Consider the following 22,614-nt stretch of genomic DNA (forward strand, 5'->3'; position numbering starts at 1 on the left):
TTGATTAGGAGGAGAAGAGATATTTTACTGTGAGAGATCTTTGTGAGTAATTACACTCACATTTTTTTAATCAACTTTTTGGCTAGCAATATAACAGTTCTTTACTATGCCCATCAATCTTATACTTTTTTAATTCTGTTGTAGCAAAAGGCATCAAACAAAAGTAAATGGCTTAAATATTTTAAAAGCGCCATAATAGGACAGATAAATAGTTTTGCTAATCATGTGTATATACATGTTTGATTTATAAATGAAACAAAAATTTGGTAATCCGCTAGCTTCGCACAACAAAACATACATTCAAGCAAAAGAATCACACTGTGTGATCAAAAATGCTTTCTATTGCTTTGTCACTTTTAGCGTACTAGTGAAATCAACAGGCATCTACTAGTAGGTATTTCTTTAGCAAATGATGCATTTTCAATTATGTAATTTTCAGCTTGCTCGAAAAGACCAATTAAACATTAGGTTGAAGGAAAAGTATGGTTTATCACTACACCATAATTTAATATATGAATAGGAAGAAATCTGCTGCTAAGTTTCTGAGAAAAGAATACTCAGATTTTATTGGTTGCGTGTGCTTTATCTATTTTACTGCTTCATGAGATCATGTAGAACAAGAGTTTGTTAAGCGCAAGTAAACATATCACTACAACATCAGTTTCAATAACGATGACAAAGAATTTATGAGTCAAATGACCGTATTAGTTAATATTGGAGATGAATTTAGCGTCAGGGGTACAGTGATCAATAATAAAGTCGATGCAAGGTTCTTTCATTATTTTCTTCTCGTAAATTGAATTTAATGCTACCACTCTCAGTCTACAGATGCTGAATAACGTAAAAACTAAACTGAATAAATATTCAAGACCAGTTTAGGCTGAGTGATGTCGGTTGCAGACCAAAACCTTAACCATCTTTACTCTACTGAAACCCGTGCTTCTACTATATCTGTTGGTATAGCAGAACTGCTAGAATATGGTATAACTGGACCATTGCTTTGTAATGGCTGAATTTGACTATCCAGATTGTTCAATTTAATATGGCTGATGATTGGTCTTCAATGACAGCAATTATTCAACCATTTATATAAAAAACTAATATATGGTGTACAACTACGCTATTTTAGTGCAAGCAATTCATCTATCAGAGAGTAGACATTTAACTCAGTATTTCAGTCAAGGTTTAAGCTCCTTAACAGTATCTTTAAAGTTAGTTAAATAAGTACAAACTAATTGAGTCCAAACTAGAGTCACGATGAACTAACCTTACATGAGGTTATAACTATATACATCAATTATTGCATTCTAGCAAAAACACTTCAGTAAGCTCAACTCGCAAACAAATCTTTGCTTAACATGAATTTTCACTTTTAAAGATTTGATTTACAATTAGCAAAACTAGTGCTGATACACAGAAGAAAAACTGTTACTTTTGCTGCAGGATTTTCTTAAAGCTGGTAGCCTGGCTTGTTGACTACAGAAGAAAAATGAGGAGCTCCTACTTTTGAATAGAGCAGATATTTCTGACCGCTTAAAAAAACTATATTCTATTACAACTACTTTCAAAGCTTACTGCTTAGTAAGATAATTATGATTCTCCTTACAAAAAACTATATTCTATTACAACTACTTTCAAAGCTTACTGCTTAGTAAGATAATTATGATTCTCCTTACAAAAAACTATATTCTATTACAACTACTTTCAAAGCTTACTGCTTAGTAAGATAATTATGACTCTCCTCACAAAAAAATATATTCTATTACAACTACTTTCAAAGCTTACTGCTTCGTAAGATAATTATGATTCTCCTTACAAAAAACTATATTCTATTACTACTACTTTCAAAGCTTACTGCTTAGTAAGATAATTATGACTCTCCTCACAAAAAAATATATTCTATTACAACTACTTTCAAAGCTTACTGCTTCGTAAGATAATTATGATTCTCCTTACAAAAAAACTATATTCTATTACAACTACTTTCAAAGCTTACTGCTTAGTAAGATAATTATGATTCTCTTTAAAAAAAACTATTTTCTCTTCAATAGCCATGAAGCTGACTGACTACTAACACTGTAAAACAAAACAAATTTCATCATGGACCGTTATATAAATCTTTCATCATGTTGATGAAATGAACAAAGTCAGTCTTTCATTAGAATGTAACTAAATTTCTTTACATATGGTCTTACATAAGTAAAAGCAACTATAAATAGAAAGTGGACACTAGCTCAAGCATATATACACATTGAACAGTCCCTAAAGTGAGCAAATAACTCTGTTTATTATTTATATTAGCTGACAAAACACTAATTACCTAATTGAACATGCATATATATGTGTAAGTTATTTTATTTGCAAAATAGCTTTAGGTAACTCACCATTCCTGAAATATTTTAAGGTGAAGTTTGATACTGAGGGATCAGGCAGTGTAACATTGAGCTCTCCTGTCGGTAGTGCAAAAATGGCTGATACGCCAAGTTCTGAGTCTTTTACACAGCAGTTAAGTTCATTGATGATGATAGGAGTACAAGATCCATTTGACCGTTTGATTCTAGTAATGCTAACATGACTGCCAGGTTTAAAGCCATTCAAAATTAAAGTGCAAGATTTGTTACCACTCTTTTGGTGGTGCTGTATGATTCCTGAACTTAAGTGGGACACCGAACCAGCTTCGTGTGTACACAAAGTAATCAAATCAGTTTCTTGTCCAGTAACCAGATGAAATATGACCGTCACGATGAGACAGAGCAGCATTTTATATCTCTGCATGACTCATCTGTTTCTACAGTGTACAATAATAATAATAGTAACAATAATAGCAATAATAATAATAATTTACCAAATCATTTACCACCACACGAATGTGAAGAAAAACTTTTATAATAATAATAATAATAGTAATAGTAATAGTAATAACAATAATAGTAATACCAAACCATCTATTTGAAACAGACCAGAAACGATTCTACCAAAGCCTAGAAGGTAAAAAACAGAAACAGATACCATCGCCTGAGCCCAATGCTGCTCTGCAGTTCTGGAGTAACATATGGGCACGGCCGCACACTTATAAAGAAGATGCCAAATGAATCAAGGAGGCTGAACATATCTACAAAGATTTAGAGAAACAAACTGATATGGAGATCAATGTTGTGGAATTAAAAATAATCCTTGGGAGATTATCACCATGGAAAGCAACTGGACCGGATAGAGTACAGGGTTACTGGGTCAAGAACTTCACAGCTCTTCACACAAGAATTGTGGATCAGATGAACGAGATTATCAAGAGGGGCACTCCGACATCATGAATAACAACAGGAAGAACGGTGCTAATTCCTAAGGATGCAAGCAAAGGCAACATACTATCAAACTATAGACCAATTACTTGCCTGCCAATAATGTACAAAGTACTGACTGCAATGATCTTGGACAGCATTTATGAACACCTGGAGAGAAATGAACTACTACCATGGGAGCAGAAGGGATGTGGTAGAAAAATTCGAGGAACTAAAGATCAATTAATAATAGACAAGTGTGTTATGAAAGACAGTAAGGCAAGAAAAACCAACTTGCTGATGGGATGGATTGACTACAGAAAAGCGTATGATATGGTTCCCCACTCATGGATAATCAACGTAATGGATATGTTAGGGATCTCAGAAAACATCAAGAGATTCATGACAGCAGGTATGAAACAATGGAAAACAGAGCTAGAAAGTGGAGGGAAAAAACTAGGAAAAGTATCAATTAGCCGAGGTATCTTTTAGGGGGACAGTCTTTCTCATTTGATGTTTGTGATGTCAACCAGCATACCATCTCAAAACCAAATGTGCAGTTAACCATCTACTGTATATGGACAACCTGAAACTGTATGGGAAGAACAAGAATGAGATTGACACACTGATACAAACAGTGAGAATCTTCAGCGATGACATCGGTATGGAGTTTGGATTAGATAAGTGCGCTACCATCACCATGATAAGAGGGAAACTAACTGGCAGAGGAAAGAAGAAGAAGAAACCAAAAGAAACAGAAATCCATGAACTAGAAGATAATGAAAGCTACAAATATTTAGGAGTTATGAAGGCAGACGACATAAAACAATCTGAAATGAAAGCTAAGATGAAAAAGGAATACATTCACAGGCTCATAAAAGTGCTGAAATCAAAGTTGACTGCTGGAAATCTCATTACCGCTATCAATACATGGGCTGTGTCTTTGTACAGATACGGAGCAAAGCTTATTCAGTGGACAAAGGCTGAGTTACAGCAACTGGACCGAAGAACGCGTAAACTTATGACAATGCATAAAGGTCTTCGTCCAAGATCTGATGTAGATAGCGTATATGTTGAAAGGGACTAAGGAGGAAAAGGATTAATGAGTTTTGAGGAAACTGTAATTTATGAAAGTCACAGTCTGAAAAATTACACAGAAGGCAGCCCAGTCGAATTTATAAAAACAGCGGGTAAGATCATAAATACCAACAGTGAAGATGGAAGACAAGAGTATAGAAACCATCAGAAAACTGAACCAAAGGAAAACTGGCATGATAAGCCAATGAACGGACAACATCTAAGACAGACAGAGGATCATGCAGAAAAGGAAACATGGCAATGGCTGAAGAGGGGATGTCTCAAAGGAGAGACTGAAATCCTGATGATTGCTGCCTAGGATCAAGCATTAAGAACCAACTATAGGAAGGCCAAGATAGAAAAGTCAACAAACGATCCGAAATGCAGATTGTACAAGCAGAAAGATAAAACAGTGTCCCACATAGTCAGCGAATGCAGTAAGATTGCACAGACAGAATATACATGTAAAGGGCGGCATGACAAAGTGGCAAGTGCAGTGCACAGGAGCATATGCAAGAAACATGAGTTGCTCCACACAGAAAAATGGTTAGACTACCGTGCAGAAGCTGTGTTGGAAAATAAGAAAGTGAAGCTGCTATGGGACTTCAACGTGCAGGCAGACAAGGTTATCAAAGCTAGAAGACCAGACCTGATACTAATAAACAAAGAAATCAAACAGTGTCAGGTCATAGACATAACAATACCTGGAGACACAAGGGTAGTACAGAAGGAAGATGAGAAGATTGCTAAATACAAAGAGCTTGGGTTCGAGATAAACAAACTGTGGAAGGTGAAGACCAATAGTAATTGGTGCACTCGGAACAACATCAATGAGGCATATAGCATACTTGGCCGAGGTGGGAGTGAACATGTCTTTTGAGACTATGCAGAAGACAGCCATGTTAGGAACAGCTCACATTTTGAGGAAGGTCCTCTCTTAGTGGAATTGAGGAAGATGTTGTATCCTTTGGACTTTTGTTAAGACCCAGACTCAACACGGACTAAAACCAGTCACCTACCACCACACGACTGTGAAGAAAAACTTTTACAACAATAGTAATAACAATAATAATAACTTTCTGCTCTACTAAGATCAGCAATGATAGTGAGAAAGGTTTTGGATATCCTAGGTTAACGGCTTTAACCCGATACCAACGTATCACCGGCTGAAGAGCTAAGGAAATCAACAAGGACAATAATAATAGTAATAATAACAAGCGCTAGTGGTGAGTTCTTGTGGGGCACTTCATCAATATCGGCTTGGTGCTTGACACTTCACTAGAACTAAAGGAAGATAACTCTGACAAAACATTGCACTTATACCTCATGATGAACACAAACAATACAATACAGAGTAACGGTGTGAATACGAGATAGAGCAACGCTTATTCTGCCTTGGCTGGCAGACTTCCTGTGGTGCACAAGGCATGGGTTGATCATCATCTTACTACTAGAAAAGAAAGAACAGCAACTCAACGCATGAGCTACTCAAGGGATGGTCACCTTAGAATCATGGAATCCAGTGAACTGCTAAAAGAGTTCTCTGGATTCGGTGAGCTCATAGCAAGGAAAGCCATAGCAAAGATGGCAAAGATCTGGCATGATCAAGGAGGATTTAAGCTTACAGAGAACAGAATAGCTATGCAGGCTAGGATGATTAAGAGAAAAGAACCTCTTACAAAAGAGGAGTTGGATAAGATCAGGATACGACAGACGTAACAACAAAGTTTACAGACAACAGAGGAAGAGCAGGACGACTGTAGAGGTGATACCATCAGTTGCATTACAAGATATATACCGAGTAGAAGAAGGGAACTCGAACAGCAAGTGAAACTAGAAAACACCACGGTACAGAGATTACCAAATGAGAAGAAAGAATTATTTGAAAAAAATCAAAGCCATGAGAGAAAGGCTGCAGATGGGTAGAGAAAAGCTACCTACATGTAACATCAGACATACAGACCAAAGAAAGATACTAGACAAGCTACGGAAGGTCAACAAAATAATAGAACATGTGCCGAATAATAACATTACTCAACTGAATGATACATTCTACGTTAGTGCAGCAATTGTCACAAAGAAGCTTGTAAAGAACCTGAGTGAAAAAAAAGATGAACAACCATAGAGAAGGAGACTGAAAGGAAGGGTGACAGAACTAAGAAAAGACAGAAGCAGAGTAGTAAAGCAAGAAACAAACCACACGACGAAAGATTCCAAAGGAAAATGGAAGTGAAGGACAACATCAAATGCAAAAGATACCGAATCCTGTTAGAAAAGCTGAAACAAAAACTGATAGCTAATACCATCGGAGCTGAATGTTTTAAATCAACCAGAAAAAGTTCTGTGATGATATACAGAATGAAGAGGACTGAGAGAACGAAACACCAAGCAAGGAGGATTCTAAGGAGTTTTAAACAGGGGTTTGGGGACACGCAACCAAACATGGCAGAACAGCACCATGGGTTGAGAGAGTAAGAAACAAACTAGGAGGAAGACACCAGGATGAGAGACTAATCACAGAGAACATGCTTCAAACTAAATCAGTGAAACTAAAAAACTGGAAAGCTCCAGGCACAGCTTCTGTACTGGGTTTCTGGACCAAAAACTTGACCAACCTGCACAGGAAGCTTGTATTACACCTGAATGACTGACTGGAGACAGCACAGACACCCATCTGGATGACAAATGGAAGAACTGTTTTTATTCAGAGGGATAAGACCAAAGGTAGGGCACCAGGAAACTATAGACCTATTACCTACTTATCGATTGTTTGGAAGCTGTTGACCGCCATGAAGGATGGAGAAATCTACAGACAATTGGAGGAAAAAAATCTTTTAGGAGAAGAGCAGAAGGGATGCAGATCAAGATACAAGAGAACCAAAGACCATTTGATGCTAGACAAGGTGATACTGAAGCACTGTACAAGCTGAAAAATTAAATTATCCATGGCTAGATTTACTACCAGATCAGCAAAAATACTAAAATCAGCAAGGATACTGAAAAGGTGTTAGATATCCCAGGTTAGGGGCCCTAGCCCGATACAAACGTATCACCGGTTGAAGAGCTGAGGAAATCAACAAGGACAGTAATAATAATAATGGTAATAATAATAACAATAGAAATATTAATAGTAACAATAGAAATAATAATAGCAACAATAGAAATAATAATAGTAACAATAGAAATAATAATAGTAACAATAGAAATATTAATAGTAACAATAGAAATATTAATAGTAACAATAGAAATATTAATAGTAACAATAGAAATATTAATAGTAACAATAGAAATGTTAATAGTTACGATAAAAGTATAAATATAAATAATAATAGTAATAATAATAATAATACAGTGCTTAAGATGTGAAAGATTAAGTACTCATGGTTAGAAATCTCCAATACATTTAGCTTGTTTTCCTTAATTTTCTCCAAAAGCTTATCAAATCGCTCTATTTAGAGCTTGGCTTTCACACCTTTATAGTTTGTGGTTTAAAATGTAAGTACTGCTAGCTCGTTTTACCTTGAGCAAATAAAGCAAGTTCAAATTAGTTTGCAATCACCTTTTCGTTCTTTAATTCAATATCAATTCACTTTTATATGCTTATTGCTTAAGTGGTGGCGTATTACAGTGCTGCCGGTCGCAAATTTTACAGCTGCTAGCAGTCAAATGTGTGAATGTCAAATAACAAAAAAATTACCAAGTCTGAGGTTTTCATACTTTAAGCTGTTTTAAAAATGAGTTTTAAATTTTACTGTATTGAAAAGCTAAATTAGCTGAGCAATGGAATCGTGTATTAACTTACCCCAAGGAAATGAGCTTAAAAATTTTAGTAGATTTTATTAGAAAATATTGGTATTTTCAACTGTTTGCAATTGTTTTTAATATTTGAACTTGTTTGATAAAAAGCAGGAAAGAGCTAAGACTCTAAAACTGATGAAGGCAGCGCAAGCTGTGGATACCAATACACTTATACACATCGACTTCAGTTCACATGTACATTCAATCATTTTAGAGGAAGTGACTAGAACAAGATTCTTCTTCTTATCCTTTTACAACTGGATAAAGGTGCAAGTCTCACACCCACCGATTATAAAGCTCTTTATAAGCCAGCTACTAAAACAGGATCAATATCTAAGTAGTGTGTCTAGTCAACACTAACCTCAATAAAGATTAAAAGTATAAGCTACTAAAATTTGTCGCCAGTAAAGTTCAAAATATTGACCTTATGAGAAAAAGCGGTATTGACAACTTTTGACAAAATTTTAGTTGATGAATTTATAGATGAGCAACACCAACGGAAAGTTTGACCAATAGAAATAGATAAAAATCTATCTGTTACAAACTTTCTACAGAAGTTCTCGTCAAGTCTGAATTGCCATGTCTGAAAGATTGTTAGCTGAAACATAAGCACCCAGAAAAGTGGCCATATTCTGGGAGGCTTAATCGTTACTTTTTGCTATTGAAAGAATTCTAGTAAAAACTTAACACTGCAACAATTGAAAAATTATGTCCTGTTAACACTCATGCGCTTGATATCACTAGCTACCAAGTAGTGAGAAGCGACTGTTGAGTCTTGTAGTCCGAACACCAGTGGATCTTTAAAGTTGGTAGCTTTGCTGACTTCATGACCATTTAACAAAATTACCGGATGGCTTTTAGTATTTATGCTGGCACTATTGAGAGTTGAGACAAAACAATTCTATGAAGTAACTATTATTTTATGTTCAAAAAATACAGAATTGTTGAATTTTGTTGAACTGGGCCAAAATTTGATTTAATCCCAAAATTTTAGTGAGTTAATCTTCATGTGTTTATGTATTTGCTAGTTTCACTAGCGCATAATCCTAAACGATTAAGAGACATTAAGAGATATCCTAAAGATTAAAAGTATAAGCTACTAATCCAGCGCATAATCCTAAACGATTAAGAGACATTAAGAGATATAATTGATAAAACTAATCATAGTACATCTTACTTACATAACTTTACCAGCCAGCTAGTTGATAATCTCCTTGTGAACCTCTTGTATCAATTCTGAAGCCATCGAGCATTGTTGCCATTGCTAGAATAACTACTGGTGTTAGTTGTCTGCAGTTTAGTAGTTGAATGATTAAGTACACAATTATGAAGTCCCGGAAAATTCTCTGTATGATTAAAACACTCTTAGCTTTTTGTGATAAGTACATGTCTCAAATGTGGTATTTTAAAATAATAAAAACAAATTATCTGTTATGGAACAAACCATGTATTAAACTAGACCAGATTATAGCCATGTTTAGCTACCTCCACTCAATTACTCCTAATAACAGCAAAACATGCAAATCCTGCTTTGAGGGCATTTAATTTTTAATCGCTATTTGACAAGCAGACTGAAGTCTGAAAAAGAGTAAAAAACAAATTTTGATCATGTAACTTTATAATCATACCCTGATCATGACTAGCTGAACTTCTATGAGATGGACTTCTCTCAACCTATCACAAATTGAGAAAATACGCATTCCACAAACGCTTTGTTAGCAGAAATAGTTATTCAATTTTTTAGGCTTTATTTCAATTTTTTTGCAAAAGTAGATTATTTTACGCAAAACCTATTTGACAGTAAAGAGTTCTACTTGAATTTATTGGAAAACAAATAAAATGAGATATGGAGAGACTATGTCAACTTGCAGATGAAAGAGTACAGTCGCCGAATAAAATATTGACACCTAACATACTGATCAAATTGGATCGATATGCCAGAATGATATATAAGCACGCACAAATAAAATTATAGTCTATCATGGGCTAACGAGTTGTCAAAGTATGATAATATTTTTCTCTTGCTTTTGTATACGAAACCTAAAATATTATTTAAAGATAAAAAGAGAAAAATCAAAATTAACCATCTCTCAAATCTGACAGTTTTTCAGCTCAATTATCTACTTGATTGGTTTGATTCTTCAAATATCTATTCTTATTTTTTCATGTAATCTTTATAATATTTTTCTTATACTGGTATTTATGTTTATTATTATTCATGTTACCTGTACCATAAAAATGTATCAAAAATGTCAGAAGGTTTTTTGGATTATACAGGCGATATTGAAATCCTTTTGTTAATGGTAGGTTATATTGGGCTCACCCATTCAAATGTTACCCGAGTTGAAGTACCTGACTGTAATAAAGCAATAAGCAAATAACAACCAATATTCTTTACAGTATTGTGTTTTATTCAGTATAATAAACATTATACCAAAACTAGCAAGTTACGATATTTGATTTTTGCAACAAAAAATATTAAATATAATGTGTAAGTGGTTGGCTAATCAACATGTTCTCAAATAAGTTATTTTATGACACGTTATGACATATCTGAAAGACTGAAACATCAAAGGAGTTTCTTGTTGAAGTCCATTCTGACGTATATATCTCGATGATGCAATGTTCCTACACTCACTCTATAGCTATACATATCAAGTAGATATGAATTACTTGTGCATTTTTTATTTCAGTTTAAGTAGATTCAAACTAAAATTTCATTAGCTTTGAACACACTTTGACTCAATTTTAGCCATTTACAAGTTTGATTACAAGTCATTTGTTATATACATATCAAGTAGATATACATTACTTGTGTACTTTTAATTTTAGTTCATGTAAATTCAAGCAAACTTATTGTCAGTTAAAACTTTAACTGATTTTTAGTCATTTACAGGTTTGTTTTATAAAGCTTTTGGAGGTAGCACAGGAGAGTAGTCATACGCGTAAGGCATTTCTTCATATGGCAAATCTGATGTTGGTGGTAATTGGATGACTGGTTTGTGAAGGTTATCCATTTGAGCATATATCTCACTAAAACATACCACATTAATGTGACTGCCACACAACTAGTGATCCAACTCAAGTATTTTAAATTTTAACAATCCGATATTGTCACACTTTGGTACAGATGGATGTTTGTAGCAAATTGTATCAAACACTATGGTGAATGTCCAACGGAACCTCATCATAACATTCATTGCGATAAACATCCATCTTGCCTTAATCTTACTTTGCCTAATTTTAGCATTATCTAGTACTTCTTTGTTATATAACAATTAAATAATATTGTATCTAGCACATAGATAGGGTAAAGAGTTAGACCTGACTACCTATGTTCCCTAATGTCTGCATGCATGTAAATACTCGTAAAAATAGTTTGTCTATCAGTAAGCTTTACATTTTTATTTATACAGTCGATATTAGTTCACAGTCAACCACAATTCCTTTATTCGATGAAAAGATAGATTCTAGTTCGATCTTAAACTCGGTCTGAGGTAAAAGGACAAATAGTGGAACCTCTATTTAAATGCCATGGTGGTCTATTTTTCATCCCTTTCATTATAGTGGTGTTTAATGAATGGTGGTGTTCACATTAAGGGCTGCGCTTTATTTCTTGACTATCTCATCAGAATTTTGGGAAGATAAATTTAACATTTTTATGGGCGTAGCGACAGACATGTCGCCTATGTTGCTATATGTCGCCTAATGCCATTAACCTCAGCATCCTTGCTAAACTGCTTTTTATATTTTGTACGTCGAAGTATCAGACCAAGTTAAACATGGAACTACATTAATTATAAAATATCAGCATGGCACCGTTACTAATTATTATGATGGTAGCAATTTCAAAGTTTTACAAAAAAAATGTTGTAAAGCTTTGGTGTTGAAAAATGGACAATGAATTTTTAGTTTTTAAAACCATTTCAACACATTAAAGTTAGAATGTGCCATAATAATGGCTGCTATTACATCGTACAGTGCTTCTGAACAGTGTTCTCTTCTTTCATCAAAATGATCTGATGATTGCGCCAATCGATCTTCTCAGATGCACCCTCACTAAAGTCATGGCAACCAGTACAGCAACAACAAAAAATTAATTATTACTTATCTGACCGAGACATTATTAATACCATTTTATGGACACTTTTTTACTGACCATTTTATATTATGGGTTTGTAAAAATGGTGGCGTTAAAGGAGGCGTTCAAACAAAGGTGGCGCTCCAATAGAGGTTTTACAATAGTTTAATCTATACATTTTGTGTGTTCTGTTTTCACCCATTTCTACACTTGGTTGTTTTAGCTTATGAAAATATGTAAAAAATTGTATGCTAATATATTTCGGTGTATGCTGGTATATTTTATACTTAGTCAAATGATAATAAGCCAATCTTTCAGTCAAATTGTCTGGCTTGAGAGAAGTTGTATGTCTGCTGACAATTGTTTATGGAGATAGGTTGACTGTGTTAATATAGACAATATAGGGAACTGCTTATTTCATTTATTACTTGAAGGAGACAGAGCCGAGCTCTTGTTAGTAGCTTGTAGTAGTCTAGTAAAGAAGGTAGCTACAGATTTCTGGCTGTAGATCTTCAGGAACAAAGTTATCTCTTGCTGATGTAGTAGTTTGTAGATATATAAGAACAATTTCCACTAACTACTTTTGAGTAGCTTAAAAATCAAGCTCAACTCAAGTAGTTCAAGATTTCCTCATGTTTTGCTAATAAGTTTATTTTTGACTTGTCATAAAAATTAGCCATTTAGTATTTTTGAAGAGCAAGGCTAATTGAAGAAAATAAAGGTAAAATAAAATTGTTTATTTTGAAATTCTTAGAGATGCTGTGTTTTGCTGAATGAAAGTGGTGCAGTTCTGACTGTACGTATAATACTACCAATCTTAGAATGATCATGAAATAATAAGTACTATTGAAAAATGTAACCAAATAGACCCAATATATTTATGACTGACTATCATTGTAGATTAACCTCTAAAACTGCCTAAACAAGTCAAACAGAATCAAAATAATGTGTATGCAGTTGCAAATGGCAAACCTTCTGTTAAATTCATCACTGGATTGTTTAAAAGTTCCTATATCACTAGATATTGTTCCATAAAGTAGGTGGTAAAACAAAAAAGTTCATAACAACATGAAAAACAAAAAATAAAATGTTTAAAACTTCAGAAAAAAGTAAATTAGCATACAATTCTCACCCTTCAGATTGTTGCACCACAGCAGGAACACTAGCAGGTCGCACGTGATGAGAGGTTGAACGTGAACCTGCCCTGGTGAACTTAAACACCTTCATTAGAATAAATGTTATCATAGCTAATGCTAGCACCCCACAAGCAGATATTACAGCAATAAGCTCTAGTCTTTCATTCTCAGCATAACGTGTTTTGGGTGTCCCAGATGGTTGTTTAGATCCGGGTCCTGCAGCACAGTATTACTAGAAATGAGCTTATGATGATATTGATAATAGACATAGTTACACGCATCTAATAGTCTATTGTGCATTTGAGAGTTGCTCTGAGATATAGCCATCAAGTGAGCAAATTATTGTGCATAAGAACACCAAGACCAAGAATACTGACAAAGTTCAAAAGTTCCTTTTACAGCAATTTTATTAATCATCTGTAACAAAAACAGTTTCCAAAAGTTTTTGAAACGAAGTCAAAACATTGTTTACAGTGAACACAACAAGCTGATTTTAAGTTCTAGATTCATATTAGTCATTTATTAACTCCAAATTGTTTCCTATACTTTTGAGTTCCGCAGTTAAATGAAGCATTTTTTATTCCTGAGGTTAGTAATAATTGTTTCTAGTAATGATAGATTACATATTTGATATAAAATACATATTTGACAAGGCTGATATACTAATGAACACATCTCAAGGAGTTGAAGATTTTATGTTCTGGTTGCTGACTCACCATTATCTACGGAATTACAAACTATTCTAGGGACACTCCACTCCCATAGATGACCATCTCCTGCAGGTGGAGTACAGTTGACAGTTCGCTCAAACACATCATTTCCTGTTGCATATCCCTCAAGGCAGAAGTACTCAGCTGATGTGTTGCTTGTATATCTGTGCATCGCTCTCTCTATTTCTGCCGGTGCTGAGAGACACCAGGTGACTGAAAAATGTCTACAGAGAAGTCATACTCATACATACATATACATACATTAGATCTAGCGGCTACTTAATATAACAATTTACATGTATACATGTAAATATCTGATGGATATCATTGCTGCTATGCCTTTTGCATGTATAATACAGGCTTATAATCATGTATTATACTTAACTTTTTGGCAGAAACTGTGCCAACAACCATTGAAACCACCCAACTTCACAAATTTAAAATCATACTAATGCTTTGCTGCAGCAGCCAGGAAAAATTAAAAGTAAAAAGCAGTTTGAGACAAGGACTGGGTAAACAAAGTGATCATAAATATTTCTTACATACTTTTTTGTACTTTTACAATTTAGCAGTGAGCTTTTAAATATATTTGTTCATTGGCTAAAACTAAATTGTGAAAAGTTTTTGGATTGTCAAGTTTGGCTCAACACACTCACTGCAAGTACAGTAGATTTTAAAATCCCAAAACTACATTACTTTCACATGTGCATCTCTGCAGCAACTTTACACTACTCGAGTATGTTAACTACATAAACAATGAAAATAGGGAATTCAAATAGGTAAGGTCGGCTATCAGTTAATCCGATGAAATGATGATAGTTGTTTTTTTGTAAAAAGAATATCTCTATAAACTGAGTGTTATAAACGTGAGTTAGTAGTCATGTGGTGCCCGACGATAGCTCGGAAGAGTTCGTGGGCATGCGCCACCGGACGAGCAAAAACGGCCATGTTGTCATTGGGAATCCGAGCTCCGTTCGCGTAGCTTGTGACTCTGTGCTTGTCGCGTTTAGAAAGGATTATTAAGAGTCTTTCTGAGTCTTGGTGACTCGTGAGTAACCCTACTGGTGTAGTCTGGCACTACGGTGTTTTCTGGTAAAACGTGCAGGTGGAGTAAGGATGACATAAGGGGAGGTTTTGGAGCGTCACGGCTGGCAGTCTGGTACTGCGTTATTTTTACTTAGTAACTTACAAGCTATTTCGGCTTATATATTTGTGTATATTTTGCCTTGTTGTTAGGTGGTGCCACTCAGCTGGGCTGAAGTGAGCACGAGCGGGCCATGAGCGAGCCCGGGAGCAGCCAAAAAGCTGAGCCATTTACCGATGGCGGAGGTGGTCAGCCACCCGAGGGCACCACGAGCGCTGTAGCAGTGCCGCTGGTTCTAGATGCCGCTTTTTTAGCGAATCTGATGAACCAGGCACGAGGGCCTATTTTAGAAAGGCTGAGCCGGCAGATGCAGCCATTTGCCGGTGATGGTGCGGTTGAGGTAACTGCATGGCTCTCGCAGTACGAGCGACTGTGTGAGTTGGAGCACATTGCTCCGTGCACGCTGATTGCGTACATGCTCGATCGCACTGCTGCCAGAGTGCATGGACGCATGAGGGTGGGCGAGGCATCTTAGTGGGATGTCGTGAAGGCAGTTTTGACTGCCGAGTATGCCATGCCTCGACAGGAGGCATGGCGTCGCTTTGTCAGCTGTCGACTCGAATCCGGGGAGACAGTTGACGTGTACCTGGACCGCTTGGAGCGGCTCGGCGGTAGACTGGGGGTGACGCTGGAGGACACGGTTTTTAGGATCAAGTTCTATGAAGGGCTGCCCGAGTCAGTCTACGAGTGGGCAGTTACGCACGATCAGGCGTATACTGCTGATTTTGGTTCGGTGCTGAACCGAGTGAGGGGAAAGTTGGTTTCCCGGAGAGCTGTTGAGGGTCGCCCCTCAACAATTAGCTCAGCGGCCAGTTCTGGTAACCGGCCGGCGACTGCTTCTGGCAAGCAGTTAGGGGCTGCTTCTAGCAAGCAGCCAGAAAGCAAAGATAGTTGCTTTCGATGTGAGGGTCCACACCGGGTGAAAGACTGCCCACGAATTAAGCGGCCTTCGTCTGGTACGGGGGCGAAAAAGACCTCTTCTGGCAAGAGGGTTGGGTGTTTCCGGTGCGGCAGCACGAAGCACTTTGTACGGGACTGTCTTGTACGGTCACCGCCTGGGGTGCGGAAGGGCTCACGGAGGATGAGCCGGGTTTTCATCAGGAGGATGCAACTCGGTGCGCCACATCCTCTCATATGGACACCATGTAAGCCAGGCTCACGAGGGGTCCCATAACATCAGGGGGACCCGAGGTGGCGTTGGCGTGACAGGGGGAGGCTGGAGGTCACATGCAAGCAGTAAGAGTGTACTGTGGGACAGTCCTTGGCTGTTTGGGGCGACTGGCAAGCCTACGACGAGCAGTCGTATGCCAGTCGTTCGAGCAATTCTGAATGGTTGCGGTTTTCAGTGTCTGGTTGACACTGGAAGCGAGAAGACTCTGGAAAGTCCGCAGGTGTTGACAGGCTCAACCCGACTTAGGCTGAGCCACCCGCTGTTGACAGCGGATGGTAAGGCGTCTCATGTGAAGGGTCAGTGTCGCGTGGTCATTGGTGTACAAGGACACTGTTTCGGCGTTACGGCACTTGCTATGGACAAGCTGTGCAATCTTGGGGTTGACTGCTTGCTGGATAGCGACGTCATTGTCCGCATGGGAGGCGTCACTGTCCGTAGAGGAAGTGATGCGAAGTATTCGGTCAGGTGGGGGAAACCCTATCAGAATGGATGCTGTGGAGTACCTGCAGGGCAGGATACTGGGGCTGGCTGCGCATGCGGGGTGGCAAGGGTGGCACCGTTGTCGGGGTTGGGTGGTTATCTGGTGTCACTGCGAGTCGATGACCCCGATTTTGTTGCCACTTTTGCCCAAGGCCGATGGACTGTTAGCTGGCGGTGGTCCGGGGAATCTTCGAAAGGATTGCAGACCCGGGTCGCGGAGTACAAGTGTACTCGGGCACCTAACTTGCATGAGCGGTACTGTGCTGAAATGGAGAGCTGGATCTCATAAGGTTGGTTGAAAAGGTGGAGTCGGCCCATTGAGGGTATTATCCCCCTTTTGGCTGTGTTCCAACCAACGAAGGACAAAGTGCGACCAGTCATGGACTACCGTGAACTGAATGCGTTTGTCGAGAGTCACACGGGAGGTGACACGGTCGCTGTGTGCGGCGAGAAAATCCGGAAATGGAGACAGTTGCATGGCAAACTTGGAGTAGTTGACCTCAAGTCCACGTACCTACAGATCCATGTTTCGGAGGACCTGTGGAAATACCAGGTCGTGAAGTATAAGGGGCCCCTTATGCGCTGACATGTTTAGGCTTCGGGCTTTCGTGTGCGCCTAGGATCATGACCAAAATCCTAGGCAAGGTTCTTTCGCTCGACGAGCGGGTCCGACAAGGGACTGACCACTATATCGACGATATAGTAGTGCAGGAGTCTGTGCTTGGTGTGGAGGAGCTGAGGAAGCACCTTGCTAAGTATGGACTGGCGACGAAAGAGCCGGAGGGCCTTGATGGAGGTCGGTTGTTGGACATTTCTCTGAAAGGAAATACTCGTGGACATTTGCAAATGTCGAGGGGAACTGCACTCTCCGAAATTCATCTTGAGCCACCTGGGCTGACTAAGAGAGAGAGCTTTTCTCATTTTGTGTCCGACTTGTCGGTCATTACCCAGTGGCTGGGTGGTTGCGACCCTATTGCAGCTTCTTGAAGCGACTGGGATGCAACGGAGCCTGGGATGCCCCTGTTGAAAAAGAGGTCAGCTCGCTAGCTAGTGAGCTTTACACAAGGGTATGTCAGGAGGACCCTGTTAGGGGTCCGTGGCACGTAAGACCGAACGGTTCGGTCGTTGTGTGGACAGATGCTAGCTCTCTGGGCCTCGGTGCGGCAGTTGAGGTTGATGGCAGCATTGTTGAGGATGCGTCGTGGCTGAGGAAGAAGTCAGACCATTCACACATCAATGTTGCCGAGTTGGAAGCTGTGGGACGAGGTGTTAACCTGGCCATCGCGTGGGGGTTCAAGACTTTCACCTTGGCGGTTGACTCTCTCACAGTTGTCAATTGGATGTCAAATACAATTGACGGGCGCAATCGTGTTTGCACGAAAGGTGCTGCAGAGATGCTTGTGAAGCGTCGGCTGGGGATGATCCGTGATACGATCACCGAGTACGGCTTATTGGTCACTATGCGTCTTGTACCTACTGTGGAGAACAAGGCGGATAGAATGACGAGGGTGCCCAAGAAGTGGCTTGGGCATTGTGGGATGAGTGGAGGTGAGGCCGAGAGCATGGCTGCTGCCATCTTCACCGGCGAGATCCTCGGGGATGCTGTGTGGGCGGCTGATTTGCCTCACCATCTGGGTGTCGAGAGAACACTGTACCTTGCTCAGCAAGTACGCAGTGACTTGACATGGGAGCAGGTCAAACGCAAGCTGGCTGGCTGTGAGGCCTGTCAGCGCGTTGACCCGGCTCCGAGAGGTGAGAACCTCATGGAAACAGGCAGCTTGGCTGTTGAGGGGAACTGGTGCCGGGTGGCCATAGACGTGACTCACTATGGCGGCCAGGTGTTCCTGTCCATGGTTGATTGCGGGCCGTCACGTTTCGCTATCTGGCGCCGCTTGCCAAGTGAGACCGCAGCGCACATCGTGGCTCAGTTACGCACGATCGTAATTGAGCGAGGGCCATGTGACAAATTGTTAATGGACAATTCCATGGCGTTTAGGTCAGCAACTGTTGCTCAGTTTGCTGACGAGTGGGGGATTTCTCTGAGATTTCGTGCCACTTACGCCCCGAGTGGCAACGGAATCGTTGAGAGGAATCACCGGACAATCAAGAGGATTGCTGAGAGGGGAAAAATTAGCCCCGAGGAGGCGACGTTTTGGTATAATGTCACGCCTCGCAAGGGTACAGATGGGGGTTCGGTACCCTCAAATAATCTGTATCGATATTCATGGCGAGTGCCTTTTGACGTCAATCTACGCGGGTTAGATGAGGTCAGTCACGGCAAATTTGCTGTTGGCGATGAGGTGTGGGTGAAACCCTCGACTCCGTCGTGCACTAGGCAGTGGGCACCGGGAGTGATTACCGGAGTCGTTTCAAAGCACATCGAGTGCGTGGATGGCATGCCGAGGCATGTGAGGGATGTCCGCAAACGGCGGTTTGGCACTGACCGTAGTAGGGAAAACGGCATCCGTGAACTGGTCGAAGACGGCCGGCCTAATCTAGATAGATTACGCGGTTCTGCTGCTCCCCACCGCCTCAGCTGCATCCCTGTGAGGTGGCTGAGGTCTCGGAGGGGGATGTGGAGGACGGTCCTCAGACTGCCGAGGATGAAGTTCAAAACAAGGATGGTGAGCCTCAGACTGCTGGGGTTCCGTCCGGGGATTTAGATCCTGATGAGCCTGAGCTTCAGCCGTCAATGCTCAGGCGGTCGCAGCGAGAGCGACGGCATCCTCGGTATTTGGATGACTATGAGGGATAGCTGGTAGCTTCTTAAAAGCTGGGGGAAATGTGAGTTAGTAGTCACGTGGTGCCCGACGATAGCTCGGATGGGTTCGTGGGCATGCGCCACCGGACGAGCAAAAACGGCCATGTTGTCATTGGGAATCCGAGCTCCGTTCGCGTAGCTTGTGACTCTGTGCTTGTCGCGTTTAGAAAGGATTATTAAGAGTCCTTCTGAGTCTTGGTGACTCGTGAGTAACCCTACTGGTGTAGTCTGGCACTACGGTGTTTTCTGGTAAAGCGTGCAAGTGGAGTAAGGGTGACATAAGGGGAGGTTTTGGAGTGTCACGGCTGGCAGTCTGGTACTGCGTTATTTTTACTTAGTAACTTACAATAAATACGCACAAGGCTTCAGAAACCAGAATTTTTATATTTTAATACTACATATATATTAGCAAAGGTTAGCGTAGATTCAGTTGCAACAAAGTTAAAACAAATTTCATAAGAAAAAGAATTTGAACTGGCTGAACTATAGACAAACTGCAACTATATTATGTACTACTTACCACAGTTTCTACAGTAATCTGTTAGAGCCTTTACTAATTGCTATTGTCATTTTAAGAGCACTACTTTAAGGCGTTTTCTGACTTCATAACCAGAGAGAGTATGTTGTTTGAGTTAAAGTGAAGATTTTGGAATTCACCTGCATGATTCTCACAAGTTGACTAAATGGTGGTCATTTATGATTTGATTGAATAAATGCTTTAGTGGCAATTTCCAATTAAAAGCCTTGGCTTGAGGTTTGTAAAAATATTTCAAGGTTTTTTATGCCACAATAATCAAACACTTGCCATGTAACAACTATATGGATAGTCCCACAACCAAACCCGAGCAAAACGATTGTTTGGGAGATTTATGATAAATGCATATGTGCACACAACTCACGAAAATTATTCATCAACGGCCGTCGCAGACCCTTGTACCGAAATCTCATCAACAAATTTAACCATTTTTCAATGAAGCCGTTAGGTATAATAATGATACAAAACACATATAAACCTATTTAAATATGTTGCCAAGTTTTTGAAATTTGTAGACAATATCCTAAACTTTACCCATCTAATCAGATTATACATAAATAGAAAGATTAATTTGGCCTAAAATCATTATTAAAACTTTGACAAGCATTTTTAATCAAAATTAAAACCGGCAAACAAAACGCCGAGAAGGCCGTAAGACGGAGAGTAGAACCATTAAGTCGTGCGCATTTCACGAGAAAAACGTGCACACTTCACCAGTCTATAGCATTGTCAAATTGCTGAAGGTTTCTGTAACTAACATAAAAGCATGTGTCTTGGCATGTTTTGGCACCTGGAATTGCATAGATTTGAATCATTCTGGTTATTTCTAATTTGTCAAAAAAGCTCTGACACTATAACAAACATGGCGTTTGCTTGTAGACTTTGTTATTGGATAAAAAGATTGGTAGTGCGCTCGAAGTGGAAAGTCGTCGTCTATTGTAAGTAGTATTTTTTGCCTGAGCTTGTTTAGACCAATGGCTACAATATTTCCTGTAAGTCTTGCTGCTAATGTCTTCTGTTGTGTTGCAGAGGAAAATCCCGATCAGATAGTGTCATCTGTTATTCGAGAAATACGCCTCTTGATGTCAAGGTCTCTGATGTAAAGAAAGTCATAACCGGAGAGAATGGTTTCTGCCGAGTAGATTCAGTGTCTACTCGCGTTCTTTCTAAAAAGCTTCGCAAATCTTTGACCGTTGGAGTCCGAACTGCCGGTGATGCTTTCAACTCAACCGGTGAAAAGTCGACGCAGACTAAAAAAGCGAAGAAGCGGCTTACAAGGTCACCTAGATTAGCAGGTTATCAACATAAGTCCCTCAGTAAAACTAGCAAAAGGAAATTTAATGGCCAATCGAAAGTGATGAACGCTTCCAAAAACATAATAACACCTAGTACATTACAGCTACCATTGCAGCTATCATTGCAGTTATCATATGGCACTGCAGTGCCATTTGACTGCTAATATTGCATTTCTCAACTATAAGTACCCTTCTTTCTCTAATATCACTTTGGTCATGGGCTGTATGACAAGGGAATTTATAGTTGTTAAAACACTTCATTTAATTATTTTGCTGGTATTCAATAGAGTAATTACCATGTCAGCCATGTAAGTATTGATGAAGATAGCATGTAGAGGGTAACTACAACCTTTTATATACACATCAAACTAAAATATGCTTATTGCATGCCCTGTTCTACTGAAAATTTTCAAAAACATTGGTTACTCTTTCTCCTTTCGAATGCAATGTAAAAATTCAAAAGCAGCCTCAATCGATCAATGTCACCATTCATAAAATCTTTAAAAGAGATGCCGAGCTTTCTGAATAACCGCAGCTATAGACAGTTTTCTTTGTTTGCACAACTGCATGGAAAATGCCTAGTTTACCCTTAGTTTAAATTAACAACTTAAAATATGACTTAAAATGCTTGAGGTCTTTTTCCAGCACTAGTAACTGCAGTGTACATGCATACCACATATTGATTGCTAGAATAAAATATTTCTTTTGCTGAAATGCTAAACTACTTGCTCTGCCCTTCATATTTTTGCAAATATATGTGAGATTTGATTTAAATACTCAATATATTCATTTTTTTCCAAGTCAGTAGAAGTGAGTATTTATATGGTATACAACATCTCTTTAATGTGTTAAGAGTTGCTGCATGCTCCTTTCATGTATGCCATACATTTCTTGTCAGCAGGATTAGCGGCTTAAATCTAGAAAACTAAAATCTTTCAGAAACTATTGGCAAACAGCTTTGGCACATTAATTAAAGCTGCTTATTGATCTCATCCAGCATACACAAGTTTTGCCCTGTGAGTTTTGCCCTTGATACTGCATGATTCCTAAATCTAAACGATGTTAAAAAAGAACAACCTTTTTATATAAGATTTTAAATGGTGAGCAATTATGACAACAATTTCAAAGTACAGGAACTGCACTGTTAG

At 38.9% G+C, this 22,614-nt stretch overlaps 2 protein-coding genes across 2 annotated transcripts; both read left to right on the forward strand.

The window, feature by feature from the left end:
* Nucleotides 1-3,855: 3,855 nt before the first annotated feature.
* On the forward strand, nt 3,856-4,365 carry LOC137400383 (uncharacterized). Its single transcript, XM_068086709.1, has one exon. It carries the CDS (start codon nt 3,856-3,858, stop codon nt 4,363-4,365), a length of 510 nt encoding a protein of 169 aa, XP_067942810.1.
* Nucleotides 4,366-17,254: 12,889 nt separating this feature from the next.
* On the forward strand, nt 17,255-21,630 carry LOC137400384 (uncharacterized). The gene is made up of 5 exons (XM_068086710.1): nt 17,255-17,385; nt 17,496-17,671; nt 17,827-19,283; nt 19,412-19,605; nt 21,201-21,630. The coding sequence occupies exons 1-5, from the start codon at nt 17,255-17,257 to the stop codon at nt 21,628-21,630; spliced, it is 2,388 nt and encodes a 795-aa protein (XP_067942811.1).
* Nucleotides 21,631-22,614: the final 984 nt, after the last annotated feature.

The sequence above is a fragment of the Watersipora subatra genome, chromosome 7, assembly GCF_963576615.1.
Source record: "Watersipora subatra chromosome 7, tzWatSuba1.1, whole genome shotgun sequence".
Lineage (NCBI taxonomy): Eukaryota > Metazoa > Bryozoa > Gymnolaemata > Cheilostomatida > Watersiporidae > Watersipora > Watersipora subatra.